Raw genomic sequence first — 27,859 nt, forward strand, 5'->3', positions numbered from 1 at the left:
GAATAATGACTGCCATGTTTTGTTACTAATTTTTGCTGACCTCATAAAAGGAATCAGCATGTGTAGGACTGAAGTTGTATCTTCCTAAGTACTTGCTTGATTGCAAAGAGGAAGCCATCAAAACCTAAATTTTCTTTATTAAACACTTTTTAACTTTGATTACAGTTGCTTTTAAATTACAGTTACATGCAGATATTTAAATTCTTCTTAGGTCAATTTTGGAAAATAGAAATACTTCTATTTCATTTAAATGTTTAAATTTCTTACTATTAATAGTGACTATGAGTGTGTGCCTTTTCACCTCTGATATTGTTAATGTGTGCCTTCAAAATTTTTCTCCAGTATTATATATTCTTAAAGGTTTATTAATTATATTGGTTTCCTCAAAGAAATAACTTTGGCTTTGTCTATTCTTAATATTATAGTTTATTTAATTTTCATTACATTTTTCCTTTTTCTATATTATTTCTTACATTCAATTAATTTAAAAATAGTTATAGGCTCATATTCAATTTTCCTTTAACATCTTCAAGTAGTTTCAGATTCTCACTAAGCAAGGACCAGCTACGTCAGTCATTCTTTTTTCCATACTTTTACAGCATACAGTTCAAAGTATATTTAAATTTCCATTGAATGTTCTTCTTCGATCCATGAATTGTTTAGAAATGTATTGTTTATTTCAAATACTTGGAGAATTTATATTTTATAATATATTTATCTTAAATTTTATTTAGTTAGAGAACATAATCTGAAATATTTCAGTTATGAGAAATTGTTTAGACGTGTTTTATGCCCAAGCATGTGAAATATATCAGTAAATCTTTCACATGGACTTAAACTATGTATTTTGAAGTTGTTGTGTATATCTAATAGATCATTTTTGTCAATCGTGTTGCTCAAATCCTTAACTATATTTGATGATTTTTCTACTTCTCTTTTTGTTCTATCAATATTTGCTTCGTACATGTTGAAGTTATATTAAAAGTTGCAAAACATTTTAATTATAATGATTATAACTTCATAATAGCTTGACCTTTTGCATTAGGATACATTCTTCTTTTATCTTTACTAATGCTGTTAGATTTAAAGTCTATTTGCTTTATTTTGTAGAAAGTTCTTGTGGTGTATATTTGTTCATCCTTTACTTTGAATGTTTATATACCTGAAAATGTATCTTCTTTCAGCAGCATATGGTGAAAAATTTTTCCAAATTTTAGGATCATTGTCTTTGATTGATTACAGACCATGACACTATAACATAACAACATACCATTGCAATTTGAAATATAACAGTGGCTTTTAATGATGGTACCACCTCATTACATTACGGTATTTCCTTATACCATGCCCCTACTGACAGAATTAGTGTCTACTGACCAACAGAAATAGTGTGAGATAACTTAAAAAAACAGAAATTTGTAATGTAAAACTCATTATCATGCATTTTTAATAAGTAAATTATCTGTGAAATTATACAAATATATATATCACATTTTCTGGTCAAATTAAAAATCACAATATGCAGGTTTGAGTCCCAGGAAAGCAGGTAATGTACATTCTTTTTTTTTTTTTCCACTTTTTTGTGTCCATCCATCGCAGATAATTACTCCAGAAGACTGAATAAATGAAAAAAGTCACCTTTATCAACAAGTAAGTTACAATGACAGCTAGTTCAACAAATAGCATGCAAGTAACCTTATTGCAAAGTAGACCTATATCATGCAATTTATTTTTAGCCAACATTTTAAATACACAAATGCTAAAGAAGTAAAATTAACTAGAGGAAAGAATTTTAAAATAATGCTGCAAGAAATTTTTAAGTGAAAAATTTCAGTATCGTTTATATCTTGATCATGTCTATTATAAATTCTGAAAAATATAATTCTGAAAAATATTCTTCAATTTATTTTTATTATATATAGCTATATGACTGTCACTACTTAATATGTATTCATCTATGCATTCTCTCTCTCTCTCTTCTTCCCCCCCACCAACCCCCCATCCTTAAAATATTTGGAACTCACTCATGTCCTTTGCAGGGACATGGATGAAGCTGGAAGCCATCATTCTCAGCAAACACACACAGGAACATAAAACCAAACACTGCATGTTCTCACTTATAAGTGGGAGTTGAATAAAGAAAACACATGGAAACAGGGAGGGGAACATCACACACCAGAACCTGTCAGGGGTTGGGGGCAAGGGGAGGAAGAGCATTGGGACTAATACCTAACGCACATGGGGCTTAAAACCTAGATGATGGGTTGAAAGGTGCAGCAAACCACCATGGCACATGTATACCTATGTAACAAACCTGCACAGTCTGCACACGTATCCCAGTGCTTCAAGTAAATTAAATTTTTAAAAATGAAAGAAACTTACGGTGATATCATGGCATCTCTGTTGTCCAGACTACCCTTTAGGTTCACTCTCACTTTCAGGTTGCCTGCATATTAAAAATAAAAATAATATTACACTTTCTTCAGGATGATTTTACAAACCTCTGTATTATCTATCAGTCTTGAAACAGTTCTGAATTTTTATCTAAGAACTGGGTTCACCCATTATTTGAGAATACCTTATCACTAAGAACATCTCTGCCCTGGTAATCAAGACTAATAATGCACATCTTTGCATCACTGAATATGAAAAAAAGCACAGTGATATATGTTTACCTGAAAATAAACTTAGATCACTTTTATATTCATAATACTATTGGTTAAGTATCTTTAAACTCTTTTGCCATTCGTTTTCAACCCTATTAATTTCTATTCATTTTACTAGCTATGTTTTCTTCCCTAAAGATATTTGATATCAGTTTTTCCACAATAGTTATCCAATTTAAGAAAACCACTTTAGCATACTTAAGTATTGACTGTTATGACTAGTTTAGGTGCTGTATATTATTTCAGCAATTTCAAATCAACTTTTAAAATATATTCCCTCCTCATTTACATTGCCATATTATTTTAAGTAGTTTAATGAAATTCAATTCATTTCAAGTAAAATGAAGGACATAGTTATATAACTCCTAGGCAGAAATCATTTTATAGCATTTTCCTTGAAAATAAATAATCTAGTTTTAATGTTTACTTGTATTCTTGTAGCATATATTCAGATATTTTTATTTTTAATAAAAAGTTATTTGTTTTATATTTTCTGTAGAATAGATGTGGCTATTATCTAGATTTTATCTTTTATTACATATTAATTTTTAATCTTTTTCTACTTCTAACTGCTTGTGTTTCCATTTACATTACTACCAAAAAAAAGCTAAATTACTTTCCTGGGTTTTCCTATTACGTTTCATTAAAATAGGATAAAAATTCACTAAGATATATAAATATTACAAAGTTATTTAAGTATTATTAAGTTAAAATACATATTTAACAAGATCAAATAATAAAAGAAAGTAGATAGATTTAAAGATAAACTTTAATGGACAGCTAAACTTTAACTAATCTTGCCCCTAAAAAGTCCAGATTCTTATATGATTAAAATTGCAATTTTTTTAAGTTTAAAAAATTAATATTCAATTTATTAAAGTTATAAATAAAAGGAAAAACCTAGTTTGTCCTTTCACTTTTAATTTCAGCTTAAATAACTTATTATTTTAATTATAGATCTAGAAAATTTAGCAATCACTTCTAAGAAGGTTCTAGTCAATTTTGGTCTCATTTATGAACTTAAACTCCTTTAAACTTTTCATATTGCATTATTCATCACATGTAATATATTTGCTTAACTTCCTAAGTATAATTGGTTGACAAACCTTTTTTTTTTTTTTTGTTATACTTTAAGTTCTAGGGTACATGTGCACAACATGCAGGTTTGTTACATATGTATACATGTGCCATGTTGGTGTGCTGCATCCATTAACTCGTCATTTACATTAGGTATATCTCCTAATGCTATCCTTCCTCCCCCTTCCCACAATAGGACCTGGTGTGTGATGATCCCCTTCCTGTGTCCAAGTGATCTGATTGTTCAAGTCCCACCTATGAGTGAGAATATGCGGTATTTGGTTTTCTGTTCTTGGCATAGTTTGCTGAGAATGATGGTTTCCAGCTGTATCCATGTCCCTACAGGACACAAACTCAGCCGTTTTTATGGCTGCATAGTATTCCATGGTGTATATGTGCCACATTTTCTTAATCCAGTCTGTTACTGATGGACATTTGGGTTGATTCCAAGTCTTTGCTATTGTGAATAGTGCTGTAGTAAACATATGTGTGCATATGTCTTTATAGCAGCATGACTTATAATCCTTTGGGTATATCCCCAGTAGTGGGATGGCTGGGTCAAATGGTATTTCTAGTTCTAGATCCTTGAGGAATCACCACACTGTTTTCTACAATGGTTGAACTAGTTTATAGTCCCACCAACAGTGTAAAAGTGTTCCTATTTCTCCACATCCTCTCCAGCACCTGTCGTTTCCTGACTTTTTAATGATTGCCATTCTAACTGGTGTGAGATGGTATCTCATTGTGGTTTTGATTTGCATTTCTCTGATGGCCAGTGATGATGAGCATTTTTTCATGTGTCTGTTGGCTGTATGAATGTCTTCTTTTGAGAAATGTCTGTTCATATCCTTTGCCCACTTTTTGATGGGGTTGTTTGTTTTTTTCTTGTAAACTTGATTGCATTGTTTATAGGTGCTAGATATAAGCCCTTTGTCAGATGAGTAGATTGCAAACATTTTCTCCCATTCTGTAGGTTGCCTCTTCATTCTGATGATAGTTTCTTTTGCTGTGCAGAAGCTCTTTAGTTTAATTAGATCCCATTTGTGAATTTTGGCTTTTGTTGCCATTGCTTTTGGAGTTTTAGACATGAAGTCCTTGCCCATGCCTATGTCATGAATGGTATTATCTATGTTTTCTTCTGGGGTTTTTATGGTTTTAGGTCTAACATTTAAGTCTGTTATGCATCTGAAATTAATTTTCATGTAAAGAGGAAGGAAAGGATCAAGTTTCAGCTTTCTACTTATGGCTAGCCAATTCTCCCAGCACCATTTATTAAATAGGGAATCCTTTCCCCATCTCTTGTTTTTGTCAGCTTTGTCAAAGATCAGATGGCTATAGATGTGTGGTATTATTTCTGAGGGCTCTGTTTTGTTCCATTGGTCTATATCTCTGTTTTGGTACCAGTATCATGCTGTTTTGGTTACTGTAGCCTTGTAGTATAGTTTGAAGTCAGGTAGAGTGATGCCTCTAGCCTTGTTCTTTTGACTTAGGATTGTCTTGGCAATGCGGGGTCTTTTTTGGTTCCATATGAACTTTAAAGCAGTTTTTTCTAATTCTGTGAGGAAAGGCATTGGTAGCTTAATGGGGATGACTTTGAATCTATAAATTACCTTGGGCAGTATGGCCATTTTCACAATATTGATTCTTCCTATCCATGAGCATGCAATGTTCTTCCATTTGTTTGCATCATCTTTTATTTCACTGAGCAGTGGTTTGTAGTTCTCCTTGAAGAGGTCCTTTACATCCCTTGTAGGTTGGATTCCTAGGTATTTTATTCTCTTTGAAGCTATTGTGAGTGGAAGTTCATTCATGATTTGGCTCTCTGTTTGTCTGTTATTGGTGTATAAGAATACTTGTGATTTTTGCACATTGATTTTGTATCCTGAGACTTTGCTGAAGTTTCTTATCAGCTTAAGGAGGTTTTGGGCTGAGACAATGGGGTTTTCTAAATATACAATCATGTCATCTGCAAACAGGGACAATTTGACTTCTTCTTTTCCTAACTGAATACCCTTGATTTCTTTCTCTTTCCTGATTGCCCTAGCCAGAACTTCTAACACTATGTTGAATAGGAGTGGTGAGAGAGGGCATCCCTGTCTTGTGCCAGGTTTCAAAGGGAATGCTTCCAGTTTTTGCCCATTCAGTATGATATTGACTGTGGGTTTGTCATAAATAACTCTTATTATTTTGAGATACGTTCTACCAATACAAATTTATTGAGAGTTTTTAGCATGAAGGGCATCTATTGAGATAATCATGTGGTTTTTGTCTTTGGTTCTGTTTATATGCTGCATTACATTTATTGATTTGCATTTGTTGAACCAGCCTTGCTTCCCAGGGATGAAGCCCACTTGATCATGGTGGATAAGCTTTTTGATGTGCTGCTGGATTCAGTTTGCCAGTATTTTATAGAGGGTTTTTGCATCGATGTTCATCAGGGATATTGGTCTAAAATTCTCTTTTTTGGTTACATCTCTGTCAGGCTTTGGTATCAGGATGATGTTAGCTGCATAAAATGAGTTAGGGAGAATTCTCTCTTTTTCTATTGATTGGAATAGTTTCAGAAGGAATGGTACCAGCTCCTCCTTGTACCTCTGGTAGAATTCAGCCGTGAATCTGTCTGGTCCTGGACTTTGTTTGGTTGGTAGGCTATTAATTATTGCCTCAATTTCAGAGCCTGCTATTGGTCTGTTCAGGGATTCAACTTCTTCCTGGTTTAGTCTTGGGAGAATGTAAGTGTCCAGGAAATTATCCATTTCTTCTAGGTTTTCTAGTTCATTTGCGTAGAGGTGTTTATAGTATTCTCTGATGGTAGTTTGTATTTCTGTGGGGTCAGTGGTGATATCCCCTTTATCATTTTTTATTGCATCTATTTGATTCTTCTCTCTTTTCTTCTTTATTAGTCTTGCTAGTGATCTACCAATTTTGTTGATCCTTTCAAAAAACCAGCTCCTGGATTCATTGATTTTTTGGAGGTTTTTTGTGTCTCTATCTCCTTCAGTTCTGCTCTGATCTTAGTTATTTCTTGCCTTCTCCTAGCTTTTGAATGTGTTTGCTCTTGCTTCTCTAGTTCTTTTAATTGTGATGTTAGAGTGTCAATTTTAGATCTTTCCTGCTTTCTCTTGTGGGCATTTAGTGCTATAAATTTCCCTCTACACACTGCTTTAAAAGTGTCCCAGAGATTCTGGTATGTTGTAACTTTGTTCTCATTGGTTTCAAAGAACATCTTTCTTTCTGCCTTCATTTTGTTATGTACCCAGTAGTCATGAGGAGCAGGTTATTCAGTTTCTGTGTAGTTGAGTGGCTTTGATTGATTTTCTTAGTCCTGAGTTCTAGTTTGATTGCACTGTGGTCTGAGAGACAGTTTGTTATAATTTCTGTTCTTGCACATTTGCTGAGGAGTGCTTTACTTCCAATTATGTGGTCAATTTTGGAATAAGTGTGATGTGGTGCTGAGTAGAAAGTATATTCTGTTGATTTGGGGTGGAGAGTTCTGTAGAATGTCTATTAGGTCTGCTTGGTGCAGAGATGAGTTCAATTCCTGGATACCCTTGTTAACTTTCTGTCTCGTTGATCTGTCTAATGTTGACAGTGGGGTGTTGAAGTCTCCCATTATTATTGTATGGGAGTCTAAGTCTCTTTGTAAGTGTCTAAGTACTTGCTTTATGAATCTGGGTGCTCCTGTATTGGGTGCATATATATTTAGGATAGTTAGCTCTTCCTGATGAATTAATCCCTTTACCATTATGTAATGGCCTTCTTTATCTCTTTTGATCTTTGATGGTTTAAAGTCTGTTTTATTAGAGACTAGCATTGCAACCCCTGCTTTTTTTTGTTTTCCATTTGCTTGGTAGATCTTCCTCCATCCCTTTATTTTGAGCCTATGTGTGTCTCTGCATAATCTTCCTCCATCCCTTTATTTTGAGCCTATGTGTGTCTCTGCATGTGCGGTGGGTCTCCTGAATACAGCAAACTGATGGGTCTTGACTCTTTATCCAGTTTGCCAGTCTGTGTCTTTTAACTGGACCTTTTAGTCCATTTACATTTAAGGTTAATATTGTTATGTATGAACTTGATCCTGTCATTATGATATTATCTGGATATTTTGCTCACTAGTTGATGCAGTTTCTTCCTAGCATCAATGGACTTTACATTTTGACATGTTTTTTCAATGGCTAGTACCAGTTGTTCCTTTCCATGTTTAGTGCTTCCTACAGGGTCTCTTGTAGGGCAGGCCTGGTGGTGACAACATCTCTAAGCATTTGCTTGTCTCTAAAGGGTTTTATTTCTCCTTCACTTATGAAGCTTAGTTTGTCTGGATATGAAATTCTGGGTTGAAAATTCTTTTCTTTAAGAATGTTGAATATTAGCCCCCACTCTCTTCTGGCTTGGAGAGTTTCTGCCGAGAGATCTGCTGTTAGTCTGATGGGCTTCCCTTTGTGTGTTACCCGACCTTTCTCTCTGGCTGCCCTTAATATTTTTTCCTTCATTTCAACTTTGGTGAATCTGACTACTATGTGTCTTGGAGTTGCTCTTCTTGAGGAGTATCTTTGTGGCGTTCTCTGTATTTCCTCAATTTGAATGTTTGCCTGCCTTACTAGGTTGGGGAAGTTCTCCTGGATGATATCCTGAAGAGTGCTTTCCAACTTGGTTCCATTTTCCCCGTCACTTTCAAACACACCTATCAGATGTAGATTTGGTCTTTTCACATAATCCCATACTTCTTGGAGGCTTTGTTCATTTCTTTTTTTTTTTTTTTTTTTTTTTGAGACGGAGTCATGCTCTGTCGCCCAGGCTGGAGTGCAGTGGCCGGATCTCAGCTCACTGCAAGCTCCGCCTCCCGGGTACATGCCATTCTCCTGCCTCAGCCTCCCAAGTAGCTGGGACTTCAGGTACCCACCACTTCACCCGGCTAGTTTTTTGTATTTTTTAGTAGAGACGGGGTTTCACCATGTTAGCCAGGATGGTCTCGATCTCCTGACCTCGTGATCCGCCCGTCTCGGCCTCCCAAAGTGCTGGGATTACAGGCTTGAGCCACCGCGCCCGGCCTGTTCATTTCTTTTTACTCTGTTTTCTCCACACTTCTCTTCTCTCTTCATTTCATTCATTTGATCTTCAATTGCTGATACTCTTTCTTCCAGTTGATCTATTCAGTTACTGAAGCTTGTGCATTTGTCATGTACTTCTCGTGTTATGGTTTTCATCTCTATCAGTTCTTTTAAGATCTTCTATGCATTGATTATTCCAGTTATCCATTCATCCATTCTTTTTTCAAGGTTTTTAGTTTTTTGCACTGGTTACATAGTTCCTCCTTTAGCTCTGAGAAGTTTGATCGACTGAAGCCTTCTTCCTCAACTTGTCAAAGTTATTCTCCATCCAGCTTTGTTCTGTTGCTGGCGATGAGCTGCATTCCTTTGGAGGGGGAGATGCACTCTGATTTTTTGAATTTCCAGTTTTTCTGCACTGCTTTTTCCCCATCTTTGTGGTTTTATCTGCCTTTAGTATTTGATGATGGTGACGTACTGATGGGGTTTTGGTGTGGGTGTCCTTTCTGTTTGTTAGTTTTCCTTCTAACAGTCAGGACCCTCAGCTGTAGGTCTGTTGGAGTTTGCTTGAGTTCCACTCCAGACCCTGTTTGCCTGGTTATCAGCAGCAGAGGCTGCCGAAGATAGAATATTGCTGAACAGTGAGTGTTGCTGTCTGATTCTTGCTCTGGAAGCTTCGTCTCAGGGTGTACCCCGCCATGTGAGGTGTGGGGTGTCAGTCTGCACCTAGTGGGGGATGTCTCCCAGTTAGGCTACTCAGGGGTCAGGGACCCACTTGAGCAGGCAGTCTGTCCGTTCTCAGATCTCAGCCTCTGTGCTGGGAGATCCACTGCTCTCTTCAAAGCTATCAGACAGGGGCATTGACCTCTGCCGAGGTTTCCGCTGCTTTTTGTTTAGCTATGCCCTGTTCCCAGAGGAGGAATCTACAGGGACAGACCGGCCTCCTTGAGCTGCGGTGGGCTCCACCCAGTTCGAGCTTCCCATGGGCTTTGTTTACCTACTTAAGCCTCAGCAATGGCGAGCACCACTCCCCCAGCCTCACTGTCACCTTGCAGTTAGATCTCCGACTGCTGTGCTAGCAATGAGGGAGGCTCCAAGGGTGTGGGACCCTCCAGGCCAGGTGTGGGATATAATCTCCTGGTGTGCCATTTGCTAAGACCCTTGGTAAAGTGCAGTATTAGGGTGGGAGTTACCCGATTTTCCAGGTGTTGTGTGTCTCAGGTTCCCTTGGCTATGAAAAGGGATTCCCTTCCCACTTGGGCTTCCCAGGTGAGGCAATGCCTCACCCTGCTTCAGTTCTTGCTGGTCAGGCTGCACATGTCTGACATGCCCCAGTGTGATGAACCTGGTACCTCAGTTGAAAATGCAGAAATCACCTGTCTTCTGTGTTGCTCACACTGGGAGCTGGAGGCTGTAGGCTCTTCCTATTCGGCCACCTTGGGCACGCCCCCAAAATTGCAATTATTATATATGTATATATGTATGTGTATGTGTGTTTGTGTGTGTGTGTGTGTGTGTGTATAATTTTTTCTTTTTTGAGTCTCAGTCTCTCTTTGTTGCCTTGGCTGGAGTCCAGTGGCACAGTCTTGGCTCACTGAAGCCTCTGCCTCCCAGGCTCAAGTGATCCTCCTGCCTCAGCCTCCCGAGCAGCTGGGATTATAGATGCATGACACCACGCCTGGCTAATTTTTGTATTTTTTTGTAGAGATGGGATTTCACTGTGTTGCCCAGGCTGGTCTTGAACTCCTGGCTTTAAGTGATCCACTCACCTTGGCCTCAGAAAGTGGTGGGATAGCAGGTGTGAGCCACCACCGCTGGCCATTAGTTATTCATATATGAGTTATTAAATTCTCATATAAAGACAATAACTGAATTTGAATTCTTACTCATTACATCTACCACATTGCTATTTATTGACTATGTTAATAAATTATACAAATAACAAAACTTAAATATGAAATCAATGTACTCATCGCTTGAATAGTCCTCAGTTCTCCATTTTTTCCTTTGGAAATGAACTTTCACCATTATAGCAATCAGTACACAGAAAATAATAAAGAAAGGAATGAATAAGAAAAGTGGCCATCTCATTGGTTTGGAATGGTAAACGTTCTCCATGTGGCGCCTTTCTAGGAGAGAAAAAAATCAAAGATTTGAAAGCAAGCACCAGAAATATAGCAAAGATATTTCTGTATTTTACTAAGTCTAGCAGAATAGAACCTTTGAACAATTTAATAATTTTAAAATTAACATATTTTATATGAAATAGATAGCTTGAAAACATAAGTGCCCAAAGTGACTCTTGTAACTCTTTTTAAAATGGATAGCTATATATCATGGGCTAATATTTTGTTGAAGATTTTTATATCTCTATTCATGAAGAATATTGTTTTGTGATTTTCTTCTTTGTTGAGTTCCTTGTTTGAATTTGGCATCAGGATTATGTTTTCCTCATACAATGAGTTGACAGGAACTTCCCCACTACCGTTTTCTGAAAATAATATTGCTTTCTTTCAAGAATTTGGTTTGGTTCACCTGTGAAACCATCTGTGAAATATGCCTACAATTTTTTGTTGTTGTTATTTATTTATTTATTTTTTTGGTGGTGATTTAAAAAATAAACCCACAGATTAAGAAGAAGTGTGGTTTCTGACTTTTTGTTTATGCCCTTTGGTTTATAATCCAAATAGTCCTTTTCACATCTGACTACCTTTATCAGCCTGTTTCTTGCCTGTAGTTTATTGTGGACCAATGAACATATATGCTACCTTGATCACTTTCAATCTGAGCTAATATAATTCCTTTGAATTTCTCAAGTATCAAATAAAACCACAATCCATTAAACAAAGGCCACACTCACAAATCTCTTTGACATATGCCTTTCTCTGTTGGATCCTGTGAGGCTGTTATGAAATTACCAGTTTAAAATTCTTAGTAGCCTTATTGTTTGAAAGTTTTTATGATGCATTTACATAAAATACTTAGAAGGCCTTTTGTATGGATGAAAGAGTCTCTAAGAGATATCAACTTAGGTTTTCCTGAGATTTTAACAGAGGTGTTTACAGTCAAAGGCCTTGCTTAATTTTTTGATTTGATATAAAATTTTATTGCTCTAATCTCAAATTTGGCCTTTCATTGTTTCTTACTTTAAGAAACTTGCGGAGAATGAAAATTAGTTTTACTTTCAAACCGATAAAATCCTTGCATGGACCAATGTCCTAGAAAGTCTCATTAATGTTTTTTTCCAGTCATTTCATAGTAGGCATGAGTTCAATTTTCCACATTACCAAAGGCAGCAGTGATGCCTAACAATTTACCACTTCATAATAATGGTTTCACTTTCTGCAACGTGTTTTTAAACTGTCCTTGAATTGCTCACCAACTTCAACATGTACTAAGACTTCAGTAGTTTCCTGCCTTTCTATCTTTCATGCACTATCCAATTTCAAAGTTAAAGCCACATTTTAGATTTCTATTACACAACATAGCAGTAGCTAAATTTTTTAAATTATTTATTGTCATGTAAGAAATTACCTCAATGCTTAGTAACTTAAAACATTCTATTTTGCTCACAATTTTGTTGGTTATGAATTTGAGGAGGGCTTATTAGATGGTTGTATTTTGTTTCTGAGTGCAATCAAATTTCAGATATTGCTGATAATTTTCAAGAAGTGAATGAGAGAATGAGATTTCCAGGAATGAGAGAAGTAAGGATTCCAAAATACCTATATAGGGTCTGTAGGAAGACCACGGGAGTCCTAGAATGTTAGTTCTTCACATTTTGTTGATCAATCATACCACTAAAATCAATCTGGAAAGGAGTGGTCTCCACTGCTCATTGGGAAATGGCATGTGTGTGCATGAATAGAAACAATTAATTGCAGCCAATGGGAAGATAAGCTAATTGTTGCTAGTAAAATGGAAAATACATTAATTACAAAGTTTTAAACTTACTAATCTATTACTATATAACATAAAATATAATATTTCCAGATACTGGAATTAATGTGGAAACTACCTATGACTCAAAAATAGAAAAATGGCTCTAATTGTGTGTACATTTAGATTTTTATGTCAAAGAAATCTCCTGGCCCTAAGTATCATTGGATATGCCAGTTAACTTCTTGCTTTCTCTAAAATTCATCTAGGCTTTTCCTCTGCTTTGATCAATATCACAGGGAGCCACACTGCCCAAGTTCCTTGATCTGCTGTCTTCCAGTCAGTTTTTATCACTGGGAATCACTGAGTAAAATTTGGAGGATTCGAAGAGTAAAAATAGCTCTGATATTACTCCCCCTTCCTCACCAGCATCACCAACAGTGACTGTATATTCTCTATACCTCCAGTTCATGCTGGACAGTAACTCTTCCTGTGGTTCCAATCCTGCTATATATCCCTGACCAGAGTTATATATCATGCTAAATAGCCCAGATTCTGATTCTAGTAATACCACCTCTTTTTATTGTCCCTCCAACCCTAAAAAGTGGTAGTCATTTTCTGGGTTGCCTCACCTTTCTCTGATTATCATCTCATCTATGCAATTACCAGATGCCTTACATTGCATTCTTTCTGTTTGAAAGACTAAAGTGATTTCTATCTTTACGCCTGGGTTCTGACTGATATATCATATTTATAACACATGCTACATATGTTGTAATATATTACTCTCTGGAAGTGGAAGTAAAACATACATATTCGTATGCAGTTTAATGTCCAAACATAGTCTAGATATAAATTGGTAGACAAAATATTATGTTATTAAATTTAATAAATTCAAATTATGTTTTAATTATATTTTCGATTTATTATTAATACTTACCAGGGAGCCTGGCTGGTACAGCTACAAGTGGAAAATTGCCACTGTCAATACTCCCACCAGGCGATGTATCTGATTGAACTGAGCAATCTGGAGGTAAATATGAAGCACTACAGTGACAGTGCTTTTTGTTATTGCATACCTAAAAGAAGGAGAAATATCACCTTATAAGATAAGCAACTAGATTTATATGTGTTCAAGTAGAATTATAAAATAATATGTATGTCAGATAACGCCAATTTTCCTATATGTTGTGTGTGGTGAGTGTGTGTGTGTAGCAATGCATTTAGTTTTCTAAAATTAGACTCAATGATTTCTATTTTCACCTCATAGTATGCTACTTACGCCTCTATGATTGCATTTGTCTGTAGTACAATCATAACCCAAGTATGAAGAACTCACACATCTTTGATTCTTGCAAACCTAAAAAGGATGAGCAAAAATAAGTTAATTGACATGCCATCTAGAGTTGCCATTTAATTAAAAGCATTCCATACCATACCATATTACCATGGACTAATAATTCTTAGCAACAAGAATTAGAATACTAACAATGAATAGTTAATGTATTGAGCTACTATCTTTCCAGCACTAGATGAGACACTGATTACCTAGGAGTAAACAAAACAATAATAGCTTCTTCCCTGCTTAGATTGGGATAGCAGGTACAAATATGAAATGAGTAAAACACAAATAAGCATGTAATAAGTGCTGTAATGAAAACATTGATTTATGAAAGCGTAAAATACAGAAAATGTGTCAAATATTTGAGAACAGTAAAACCTTCTCATTGAGCCCTGATGATAGATCAGAATTAATTGGTATAGAAGTAAAAGACAGAGTATTATAAAAAAGAAATAATATTTAAAATGATTCTGCCTTGGAAGAGTATATTGAATCTTTGAGAAATCTAAAGGGCAGTGTGACCGTTCAGTCATTCATTAAATACATATTTGAGTCCTACAAATGTACCTGGCCCCAAGAAGGCATCAGTGAACAACACGAATCTCATCTTGTTCATATCATAACAAAGAGAGAGAAACAAACAAAACACTTGATATTATATGAGAGGAGATATTTAATGGCATGATTGTGTAGAATCTTATATTCTTCATGAGCAAGTTGGCCAAATACAGCAATTTGCTGTATTTACACATTGGAGGAGGGAAAGCTGATAAAAGTAGGTTTTGGAAAAGAGAATGGAAAGGGCAATAGCCTGAAGATACAAAGTTAGAATGTCATTGCTGTGGTCCACAAAAATGATAACCATACAGTGAAACTGAGTGGCAATGAGGATAGAAACCAGTAGATGTATTTGAGATAGAAAGTTTAAACCAGCTGAGCTGGAGTAATATACGTAGTAAAAAGAGATGGATGAATGACACCAAGGATTCTGACTTGTTTGATTCTCTTGCTGGTAGTTAAATCAAGTGAGATAAGGAAAGTTAAGCATCAAGACAAAGGTTTAGTAATTGTTTTCAGAGATCACTTTCGACCTATATCAAATAATACTATGTTTCAAAAGAACAAAAAATGTTTGATGAACTCATACAAACACCCAAAGCGACTCATGGTAAGCCCAAGAACATGTAATTGGAAATATTTTTTATTTTAAAAGTTTGCTAAAGAATATTGGCAATATTTTGGGAGATTTTTTCTCTTATAATATAGGATCATAACACATTAACTTTTAAAGTCAGAGAGTTAATCTGTTCACATAGTTTTTGCCCAATATTATTGAGTATGAAAAAATACATTTTTGTGTTGGAGAGTTATGGCAATGCATACCTCTGTTTAAGATTTACAGGGAGGCCGGGCGCGGTGGCTCAAGCCTGTAATCTCAGCACTTTGGGAGGCCGAGACGGGTGGATCACGAGGTCAGGAGATCGAGACCATCCTGGCTAACACGGTGAAACCCCGTCTCTACTAAAAAAAAAATTTAAAAAACTAGCTGGGCGAGGTAGCGGGCGCCTGTAGTCCCAGCTACTTGGGAGGCTGAGGCAGGAGAATGGCGTGAACCTTGGGGGCGGAGCTTGCAGTGAGCTGAGATCCGACCACTGCACTCCAGCCTGGGCCGCAGAGCCAGACTCCGTGCCAAAAAAAAAAAAAAAAAAAAAAAAGATTTACAGGGAAATGGACTAATGATGAATAGATGGCCAGGTTGTCTTGGATGGCTGTGGTACTAGCATAAAAAGTACTAGCTCTGGATACTGTATACAGATTAGTGCTACTGTAGTTATAAATCTATTCTGTTAGCATGCTTCCTTCACACCTAACTACAATTTAAATAGAAAAGTTAGATATATAATTTGCAGAGCTATTGTCCAGAAAAAAGTAAACCTAATTCTCAGAACCATTAAATATATTAATTGTCTAGAGAAACAAAAGTTGAGGAAGGGTTGTTGGTATTACTGGTACCCTTTTTGTGCAATGAAGTGTTGTTGTGGTTTTTTGTTTTTGTCTGTTTGGTTTTTGTTTGTTTGTTTGTTTTTGCTTTAACATGCCTGTGGCAGAGTGCTTAACTTCAGTTCCATCATGCAGGAAGTTTCGCTAGGGAAAAATAGCATCCAAATTAGCTAGCTAAAAAAAATTAAAAATATTTATAACCATATAGCAATAGTAATATTAGATAAAAAATACAATTCTTTTTTATTCTTCAACAAACTCTCTAAAACAGATTTATTTTTGTTTTGAGATAAGACTCATAATGCAGCCTCTTTTATTGTCATTAGGCAGAATAGGTTCCTACAGAAACCCTCTTGTTATCGAGGGACTAAAATACTAAGTGAAATAAAATCTGTATATACTATCTTTTTTTTTTTTTTGAGCTGGGGTCGGTCTCAGTCTGTTGCCCAGGCTGGAGTGCAGTGGCATGGTCTCAGCTCACCGCAGCCTATGCTTCCTGGGTTCAAGCAATTCTCATGCCTCAGCCTCTCAAGTAACTGCGATTACAGGTTTGTGTCACCACGCCCAGTTAATTTTTGTATTTTCAGGAGAGATGGAGTTTCACCATGTTGGCCAGGCTCATACTCTTTTTTTAAAGGCATAATTGTGCCAGAGATAAAAATTATTTTTAGGTTCAGAAAATGTGAAACAATGTGATTCCGCAAAAGCAACTAAAACTGAAGGCAGCACTCCTCCAGTGGCCACAAATGACCAAGCATTTTGGATTTAAATGATCATTTGCAACCTACAACAGTGGCAGAATTCCAAGCAGGTTATATCAAACTTTCAATAAATAGTCTGGGGAGGTACAGCAGAAAAATGGTGATATAGGAAACAAAACAAAATCAGGCTGAAATAACATTATAGGAGCTCCGGCAACAATCAAAGGTCTGTAGCAACCAGTAAAATACTGAAGAACACATTGTCACAGTCAAAATGGTAGAAAATTTTATGGCATTTTTGTCTGAATGAGGCAGCAGCTAAATTCTCAATCCCTTCCCTCAAACTGAAGGATGCAGCACAGATCTTATTGGCAATCTTCTAACTTGTCTGGTAGCTGCCTTAAGGACTGGTTTTTGATTTGCCTAACTCAAATCTCAGATGGAAAGAAGCAGTATAGACTGCTAGGGAAAGCTGCAGGGAGAGTAACATTTGCAGACACCTGGGGCAAGAGATTATGGTGGAGACATAATTGTAGCTCCCACAATAATACCCACAGTGTCATGGGAGGGACCTGGTGGGAGGTATTATGGTGGCAGGTTTTTCCCATGCTGGTCTCCTGACAGTGAATAAGTCTCATGAGATCTGACGGTTTTACAAAGGGCAGTTCCCCTGCACACACTCTCTTGCCTGCCTCCATGTGAGATATGCCTTTGTTCCTCCCTTCTGCCATGATTGTGAGACCTCCCCAGTCATGTGGAGCTGTGAGCCCATTAAATCTTGTTTTCTTTATAAATTACCCAGTTTCAGGCATGTCTTGATTAACAGCATGAGAACAGACTAATACAGTGAAATTGGTACCAGGAATGGGGTGCTACTATAAAGATACCCAAAATGTGGAAGCAATTTTGGAACTGGGTAACAGCCAGAGATTGAAATCATTTGGAGGGCTAAGAATAAGATGGGAAAAAGTGGGAAAGTTTGGAACTTCCTAGAGACTTGTTGAATGACTTTGACCAAAATGCGCTTAGTGATATGAACAATGAAGTCCAGGCTGAGGTAGTCTCAGATGGAAATGAGGAACTTGTTGGAAACTGGAGAAAAGGTGACTCTTGTTATGTTTTAGCAAGGAGATTGGCAGTATTTTGCCCCTGCCCCAGAAATCTGTGTAACTTTGTAATTGAGAGAGATGATTTAGGCAATCTGGCAGAAGAAATTTCTAAGCAGCAAAGCATTCAAGAAGAAGCAAAGCATAAAAGTTGGAAAACTTTGCAGCCTGATGATGCAATAGAAAAAAAGAACCCTTGTTCTGGGGAAAAATTAGAGTCTGCTGCAGAAATTTGCATAAGTAATGAGGAGTCAAATGTTAGTCATCAAGACAGTGGGGAAAACGTCTCCAAGGCGTATCAGAGACTTTCATGGTAGCCCTTCCCATCACAGACACAGAGACTTAGGAGGGAAAAATGGTTTCCTCGGCAGGGCCCAGGGTCCCCCTGCTCTATACCGCCTCAGGACTTGGCACCCTGCATCCCAGCTACTCTAGCTATGGCTAAAAGGGTCCAAGGTACAGCTCAGCCCATAGCTTTAGAGGGTGCAAGTAATAGTAAATCCACCGGAATAGTAAATCCACCACCTCCTTAAAGCAAGAATTTCACAGGACCTATAAAACAGTAAAACACACACACACACACACCACACACACACACACACAAAGAAAAACAAGGTATTTAGACAAGAAATAGCATGAAAATAGGGCAATTAAACAAGCTGCCACCTTGCCCAAGTTTGTAGAATGGCTCTGTTCTGTAGAAGTTCTTTACTAATTTCTTTAGTATTATCTGAACTTTGGGGTCGACCTGAATATAAAGCTTAGGGCCATCCCAGATCCTTTCTGAGCATGCATCTTTCCTAGGCCTGTGTGTGGTTTTTTAGTTTCTCAAATACATGGTTGATTTAAAATGTATTATTTTTCCAACTCATCCCATCCTCATCCTAGTGTTCCTAAATGGCTACTTGATGAGACATCACTTTTGTCATGAACACTGTGGCAGGGTATTGCCTGTCATACACTCTTCATCCCATTCACTAACTGCGGATATAACCGGAGTTCCAATCAACCATTTTGAAGGCAATATGAAAGAGGGTCACAAACAAGATCTATAGCTAAAAACTGGACTGAGTCTGGATCATTGATGACATAATGGCACCCAGTAACTGCACTGGATGGACAAACTCCAAAATTACTTTGTATTATGGGAAAAAAATAACTACCAACTATTTAAGCCACTCTTGGTGGTTCCCATTTCCTGTGCAATTCCTACTTCACATAACATATTTTAACCTGTTTAGAAACAATGGAGAATTTAAAATGTAAGATAGTCTTGAGCATTAATTTGGTAAGAAGTTTTCAAACTAAATTTAATGAAAGCAAATGTGTTGCACAATTTTTTAAATGACTTACATTTTGTGCGAGAATTTGGAATGACAATTTTTTTATTTGTATACACTCTTACTTTCTAATTTTCTAAATGAATATTAGTATAGTTAGTATAGTTTTCCTTTCCCTCCTTTCTTCACTAGGTGGCTTACTGTATTCTGTTACTTATTAAGCCAGAGAGGCTTTAGAATTTAAACATGACACTAATTTGAGCTTGCACCTCCTTATGTATATATGTGTTTGTATGTAAGTAGTTCATATTTCGTATAATAAAAAAATCTCAGAAGGCAAAAACTATTGATATATATGCATAGCTACCATATTGAATGCAAAGTAAGAAAGATAGATATGTAGATAGATAAATATTCTACAACTCCATGTGTGTGTGCATGTCTATGAAAAATTGATGGAAGGTTCCTAAAAATAAAAAGTCATTACATCTCAGATATGTGACTTTGATTGATTTTTTCTTTATTCTGTGAGTTTATTATTTTCATCAGTAAAATGGGCATATATTATTTTAATGGCTATTTTAAAATAATTATACCAAAAGATAATTTATGACATTAGATGTATTCTCTGTGTAATATGAGATAATTTAATAAAATACAGTAAATGAACAATGCAGTTCTCAATTCAGGTAATACACACATTTCAATGAAAAAAGTACTAAATAACCAATGAAATAGTCATAGCAATGTCATCTATGCATGATTGCAAATATTTTATTCTTTTAAAGTTTGTTTTTTTCCTGATTTTCTGTATTGAATATACACTTAAATTCTGAGAAAAAATACTAATTAGGTATCATTTAAGAACAGAGTCTAGGCCAGGTGCTGTGGCTCATGCCTGTAATCCCAGCACTTTAGGAGGCTGAGCTGAATGGATCACCTGAGGTCATGAGTCTGAGATCGGTGTGGCCAACATGGCAAAACCCCATCTCTACTAAAAATATAAAAATTAGCCGGGCATGGTGGTACCTCCTGTAATCCCAGCTACTCAAGAGGCTGAGGCAGGAGAATCACTTGAACCTAGGAGGCACTGAGCAGAGATCACACCACTGTATTCTAGCCAGGGCGAGAGTGACATTCGTCTCAAAAAAGGACAAAGTCTAAAATATTAGGAAATTATTTGGAAATAAAAGACTACCTACCTTATTTGAACCACAAGAAGTTCCATCTTTTATCCACATCTTGTGGCTGTCTTCATGATCACTGGCAAATTCCACAGCAACACAGAGATGTCCACTTATGTTGGCATAAATAATAGTGGCTCTTGGAATTTGTAATAAAAATTCACCTGCATATTTACATATTAATTTTCCGCACTGCAGATTGCTATAATTTATCCATAAATAAAAATTATTAATTTTAATTTAGAGAAGTACAGTAATATAATTTCTAAAATAGATAGATTTAAATAAAGTATTCAAGGTTTGCAAGAGAATATATGCAATTCATTTTAAAACACACACAAAAAAAGGGCCTTACCTAAATTGCCAATAATAACTGAACATTTTAGTAATTATGAACTGAAGTTGGTGCAAAACTAATAGTGGTTTTTGCCACAGTTTTAATGGCAAAAGCCACAATCGTTTTTGCACCAACCTAATATTCCCTAGTTAGCCTGACAAGTTTTTTTGTGATTCCTTCACTTTCCTTTGAAACTGAAACAAAATCAAACCCAAGTTCAAATGAATTTAACATCTTTTCACCTTTTGAGTGATTTTAAAAATGAAGATTTCAAGGTCACTCACATTAATTAACAAAAATAATCACTGATTAATACTACAGGGTTATCACTATATATATCACATAAGGTAGTATGTCCTACAGATTAATGTGAGCATTTGCCTATAGTACATGCTACAAACCATAAGATTTTTATTTGGCCCTTGCATCCTGTTTGGAATCTTAAATGCTACCACATGACCATTGCTACATCAGAAGATTCAGGAAACCATGGAGGCAGAGTGACTAACCCTAGATCAACTACATATGTTGAGATAGACGACATATGTTATCTAAATAGCCTCCTAATCAGCAAAATCTCAGCAGTGATGAAAATCTAGATGTCTTCGAGCAGTTTTCTATGGTCTGAACTTTTCTCCCTTTGGTCAAAAGAAGACAACGAAAATGGGCAAACCAGCCCCTGAAGTGGTCAGGCATCATCGAGCAAGGACTTGGAGTTGATAAAAGTTGTTCTACACTCATAGTGCATGCACACACCTGTTAAACATTAAGTAATTTCATAGAACATCAACCTTAGGCAAAGCCATTCTGCGACCATGAAAGATTAAGAAAATAAGCAAGTTCACTTCATAGATCATGTCTGAACACAGATGAGAAACAAACATTGTCCAAGCCACAAATTTACTGGACATTCAACTAACATGTGTGACTACTGCTTCTTTAGCAATTACAGCTTTAGCTTCACTTTAGTCTTCCCTCTTCATATATAAGATTAAGATACACAATCATACAATTATTAATATCTCTACTTTAAAACATCTAATTTACAGCAAATGTCTATTTCCTGAAACCTTCCTAAAAATCACCTAACTCAAGTCCAAATCTCTAGAACTGGCATGCTCCACAATATCTCATAATGTGCATTCTCACCACCCAACATGTAAAAAAAACCCAACTTGTTCAACTTCAGCTGCCTTCTTGGTGGTCTTTGGCTGGAAGGCATTGTAGTAAGGTAGAAGTGTAATCTAAAACACACACGCTTACACTTTGAAGGCACTGGAATGTAACCAGAAAGAGAAGGACTATATAACTGAGCTTTAAGAATGGGAACTGCAGCACCAGATATTCTGTAGATGTGGCTTTGTTTAATAATTTATGAAAGCACATCCAAGGTTGAAGATTCTTAGCTTGAATGATCCAAGGACATATCTAAAATACAGGCCTAATATCAGTTAGTTGACTGGAAACTTAGACTGAGAAGTAAAATCTGAATATAAATTTCCGATTTATATTCAGCCTGAAACCTGGATGACTACTGAACTAATTAAGCATGTGTGGTGAAGAATCCAGGGAGCACATAAAAAGCATCTCCTGGAGACATAAAGAAATGAACAATGTTTTCAGTTCCTGCGCAGAGACAGGTTTGGTTTATAGTTTGAGTCCAGCTATGTTAAATCCCTTCCATTACAAAATTCTAGCCTTCAGAAAAGCAGAAGTGAATGCAATTTCTATTATATAATAGTCATATTATATGATACAAAGTTAAAAATATGCTAAACATACAAAGAAAAAGTGAAATATAACATAGAGGGCAAATAAATGACTAGATATCAATACCAATACTACCCAGACATTGCATTCAGCAGAGAAGCCCTTTAACGCAGCTAATATAAAAAGGATCAATGATGCAAAGGAAAATGTAGTCAGAATAGCTAGACGTTTTCCTTTAGTAAGTATATACTTTAGCAGTTACAAAGCAAATTTCTGTACATTTGGAACGTGAGTATATGAGGAAGCAACTTGTATACTAAGATGTACTTTATGGTACTTAATTAGAATTTGAATTATTACTAAGTTCATGTCTTAAATTCAGAGATTTAAATAAATGAATATGTGCTACATGTATGTGCATATATGAAATGCATGTTCTAGCTCTGTTGACTGAGAAGGCTGAGAGGTAATGAGAAACAGTAGACGTGCAGACTACTGGTGCTTAGGTATTTATTTTCAAATACCGTCTTCTAAGAAAAGGAATCAAGGCTCCTTGGATAAATAGCTGAATCCAGAACAGAGGTAGAAGAAGTGCAATGCAGCCTATAACATCTTTCACATGCTGGAAAAATTTGGAAGTTATTAAAAAGTCATACAGACTTTTGAAAAGGACACATTAACCAACTCAAAGGGATTTCCAATAGTCAAAATTAAGATAATTTGAGAAAGTATCAAAATAAATAACGATAGTAATGTATTCTATCCTATTAAATAAAATAACAATTACTGTGTCTAAACTGATACACATAAATATATAGATAAGTAAATAAATAAAAGTATAGAAGTGTCTACTTCTTCCTACAGTACATTTCTAGCTAATAAGGGCAAAGTCAATAATACAGTTAGAAAATCACCAATGGATTTTAAAACTAGTTAAAGTTTGAGGAGAAACAGAATGCACCCAGGGTCTCAATACAACTCCTCCAAAATTACATGTTAAACTCAAAAAGAAAACAGTAATTTCACAGTTGAAAGATTTAGAGAATAATGACTTTATCAAAACATTTAAACTAAAATGTCCAATACTGAAAGAAAATGGCACATACCTTTAAAAAAATCCAGGGTACAACAACATCACTTCAGTGACAAACATGCCAAAATGTATAACTTACATATAATTATGAAAAATTTCAAAGAAACCTAAATTGTGGGAAAATTCTTCAAATTACTTAACTGATAGTATTTTTAAAAAACTAATAAAAATAAACAAATAAAAACAAAAACGTTCCAAATGAAAGAACTCTAAAAATACATTATGAGTAAATATAAATATCTGACACTGGGTTTGTTCCTGAACAAGGAAAATAGCCTAAAATTACTCAGAACAATGAATGAAATTTCAATATGAACCATGTTTGATAGCTATAATAAGTTATGTAAGAACATGTATTTATTTTCAAGACAAACACACTGATATATTGAGGAATAAACAAGCACAGTTTTCATCTTACACTCAAACGGTTCAGAAACGTAATTATGAAGAGAGGAGAGGAGAGAAAAGTTAGAACAACAGAAGGGTAAAGCAGTAGCAACAATGTAAACAACCTGTAAACCTAGGCAAAGGGTATATGGGAATTCCTTGCACTATTCATGAAAACTAGAAATTTGTTACAGAAGTTTTTCTTTACTTTTGAAATACTATCAACATAAAATTTTACAACAAAGGAATGGGTATCAGTAACATTCTAGTTCTAATTTATTTATTTATTTTTTTATTTTTGAGGTGGAGTCTCGCTCTGTCGCCCAGACCGGAGTGCAGTGGCGCAATCTCGGCTCACTGCAACCTCTGCCTCCCAGATTCAAGTGATTCTCCTGCCTTAGCCTCCTGAGTAACTGGGATTAGAGGCACCCGCCATCATGCCCGGCTAATTTTTGTATTTTTAGTAGAGATGGGGTTTCACCATGTTGGCCAGGCTCGTCTCTTAACTCCTGACCTCAGGTGATCCACCGGCCTCAGCTTCCCAAAGTGCTGGGATTACAGGTGAGCCACTCCGCCCGGTCTTCTAGTTCTAATTTACAAAATAATAGTAACAGATAATAGTTAGCACTCATATAGTACATACTACGTATCAGTCACCACTGGCACCAAACTGGTGATGTTATTAATATTCATATTTTACATATAAAAAATAACTGAAATACGTGCCTGAGGTCACACGAATAGGTAAAGAGTGGAGTTAGGATTTAAAACCAAAATGTCTGGCTGTAGAGCACATATTCTTAAAAACCACGCTCTGGCCGGCCGCGCTGGCTCACGCCTGTAATCCCAGCACTTTGGGAGGCCGAGGCAGGTGGATCACGAGGTCAGGAGATCCAGACCATCCTGGCTAACACGGTGAAACCTCGTCTCTACTGAAAATACATAGAAATTAGCCGGGTGTTGTGGCGGGAGACTGTAGTCCCAGCTACTCGGGAGGCTGAGGCAGGAGAATGGCGTGAACCCGGGAGGCGGAGCTTGCAGTGAGCCGAGATCGCGCCACTGCACTCCAGCCTGAGCGACAGAGTGAGACTCCTTAAAAAAAACAAAAAGAAAAAGAAAAAGAAAAGAAAAAAGAAAAACATGCTTTGCTTCTTAATTCATGTATTTTAACTTCGTTACTAGGAGGATTGTCATGCTTTGTAAAAATTAAAGTAATAGCGTCACTGCACTCCAGCCTAGGCAACAGAGTGAGACTCCGTCTCAAAGAAAAAAAAGGAAAATTAAAGTAATAGCATGTATAATAAAAATGATTACTGATGGGTAATTAATGTACCTGTATGAAAATTAAACACTTTGTGGAAAAGTACAAGGGATAATTTGGGTACAGGAGAGGAGCAATGTGTCTATGATATTTATAATTTGAATAAACATGGTTTTACTTTATGTTCAGGGGATATTTTGCTTACATATAAACTTAATTGTTTGATGTTATTTTCAAATATAAGGTGATAAATAGAAGGTCTAAGACAGATTTCTGAAAACATACTCAGCTTCACACTGTATGTATCCTGAATCACCTATACCACAGTTTCCAGATACATCAGTCTTTGAATTAAGGTAAGAATAACATTCTGTAGGACCAAACTGTGCTTCTGAAAATAAAAAGGTGTGGTTAGTCATATCAAAGTTATATTAATTTAAAAAAATAACAAATACACTTAAAATTCTGAAATGGTTTAACATATTCATTGTACAAAATAAGATCATACTATAACAATCAAAATAAAAACTAGATTTAAGATCACACAAAATCACTTCAATGAAATGTTTAAAAATTGAAAGGACTCTGGTATGCTGTCCAAAGACATATCCTAGACATACTCCAGAGTTAACCACTGTATTCAGTTTAGCCTCTAATCATATTAAGTCTATAAATGCATATCATATCTATTAGCAGGTAGGAAACTTTTTTCCCATATTGACTTATTTATCCATTATCAGTTTTAGCATGAATGTCTTTTCAAGTCAAACCACTAACCAATTATCTTATGTTTTACACCATAATTTCCTCAGACCAGAAATATATTGGAGTCACAATTGATTCATTCGCCCCCCCATCATCAAATCCACATGCACAATCTGTATAATTTTAATTATCATAAGATCCAACCTACATGGCCAGGCACAGTGGCTTACGCCTGTAATTCCAGCACTTTGGGAAGCCGAGGCGGGTGGATCACAAGGTCAGGAGATCGAGACCAGCCTGGCTAACACGGTGAAACCCCATCTCTACCAAAACTACAAAAAAAAAATTAGCCGGGCGTGGTGGCGGGCACCTGTAGTCCCAGCTACTCGGGAGGCTGAGTGAAGTCTCACTAACAGAGTGGACAGACTCAGATCTCAGCAGCAACCCACAGATGCTGTAGTGAACTGAAAAGTAACAGTTCATTTTGTCCCAGAGATCATTTGCAAAGCTGGTTATGGGTAAGAGGTCAAAATTTTAACCTTGGCTAGGGTAGCAAACCATTATTGGTAGACAAAAAATAGGCCAAAACAAAGAAATAAAGCCAAAATCTACAGATCAAAATGAATTTTAGGTATCCAAGAGAAACTACTGAAAGACAGTGTGATGATACATTTTATGTGTCAACTTGACTAGGCTATAGTCCCAAATTACTCAATTAAACACTAATCTAGGCATTGCTCTGTAGGTATTTTGTAGGTGTAATGAAGTCTACAATAAGTTTATTTTATTTAGGAAATATTATCCTAGATAATCTGGATGGGCCTGATTTAATTGTTAATAGTTGGAAGACCTTTAGAGCAGGCTTCCCTGAAAAAGAAAAAAATTCTGCCTGCCAACTTCAATTTATGCTTAAAATTTCTATTCTGCCCTTTTGATTGTCTTGCCCTACAGATTTCATGCTTGCCTAGCCAGCCCTACAATCTCATCTGCCAATTATTTGCATAGATATACATTCAAAATTCTATATACAATAACATATCTGCATATCTATATCTATCTACCTACAGAGAGGAAGAGAGAGTGCAGAATTACATATCCAAAGAATTCTGGCAGTGAGCCAAGATTGTGCCCTTGCACTCCAGCCTGGGCAAACAGAGCGAGACTCCATCTCAAAAAAAAAAAAAAGAGGGGGCGGAGCAAGATGGCCGAATAGGAACAGCTCCAGTCTCCAACTCCCAGCGCAAGCCACACAGAAGACCGGTGATTTCTGCATTTTCAACTGAGGTACTGGGTTCATCTCACTGGGGAGTGCCAGACAATCGGTGCTGGTCAGCTGCTGCAGCCCGACCACCGAGAGCTGAAGCAGGGCGAGGCATCGCCTCACCTGGGAAGCGCAAGGGGGAAGGGAATCACTTTACCTAGCCAGGGGAACTGAGACACACAACACCTGGAAAATCGGGTAACTCCCACCCCAATATTGCGCTTTAAGCAAACAGGCACACCAGGAGATCATATCCCACACCTGGCCGGGAGGGTCCCACGCCCACGGAGCCTCCCTCATTGCTAGCACAGCAGTCTGTGATCTACCGGCAAGGCAGCAGCGAGGCTGGGGGAGGGGCGCCCGCCATTGCTGAGGCTTAAGTAGGTAAACAAAGCTGCTGGGAAGCTCCAACTGGGTGGAGCTCACAGCAGCTCAAGGAAACCTGCCTGTCTCTGTAGACTCCACCTCTGGGGACAGCGCACAGCTACACAACAACAACAACAACAACAACAACAACGAAAAAGCAGCAGAAACCTCTGCAGACGCAAACGACTCTGTCTGACAGCTTTGATGAGAGCAGTGGATCTCCCAACACGGAGGTTGAGATCTGAGAAGGGACAGACTCCCTGCTCAAGTGGGTCCCTGACCCCTGAGTAGCCTAACTGGGAGACATCCCCCACTAGGGGCAGTCTGACACCCCACACCTCACAGGGTGGAGTACACCCCTGAGAGGAAGCGTCCAAAGCAAGAATCAGACAGGTACACTCGCTGTTCAGAAATATTCTATCTTCTGCAGCCTCTGCTGCTGATACCCAGGCAAACAG

General features: G+C 36.8%; 1 protein-coding gene across 1 annotated transcript in view; it reads right to left on the reverse strand.

Annotated features, from left to right (window-relative positions):
* Window positions 1–1,278: 1,278 nt before the first annotated feature.
* ADAM2 (ADAM metallopeptidase domain 2) overlaps window positions 1,279–27,859 on the reverse strand; it is a 114,336-nt gene continuing 87,755 nt past the window's right edge. Inside the window, exons 15-21 of the mRNA XM_025394445.1 lie at window positions 25,355–25,460; window positions 20,300–20,483; window positions 13,950–14,027; window positions 13,608–13,746; window positions 10,758–10,917; window positions 2,383–2,446; window positions 1,279–1,616 (exon numbers count right to left, since the gene is read on the reverse strand). Coding sequence (XP_025250230.1) covers window positions 2,413–2,446; window positions 10,758–10,917; window positions 13,608–13,746; window positions 13,950–14,027; window positions 20,300–20,483; window positions 25,355–25,460 — 701 coding nt within the window. The 3' untranslated portion in view covers window positions 1,279–1,616; window positions 2,383–2,412. The remainder of the gene's footprint in view (window positions 1,617–2,382; window positions 2,447–10,757; window positions 10,918–13,607; window positions 13,747–13,949; window positions 14,028–20,299; window positions 20,484–25,354; window positions 25,461–27,859) is intronic.

Source organism: Theropithecus gelada, chromosome 8 (assembly GCF_003255815.1).
Source record: "Theropithecus gelada isolate Dixy chromosome 8, Tgel_1.0, whole genome shotgun sequence".
NCBI lineage: Eukaryota > Metazoa > Chordata > Mammalia > Primates > Cercopithecidae > Theropithecus > Theropithecus gelada.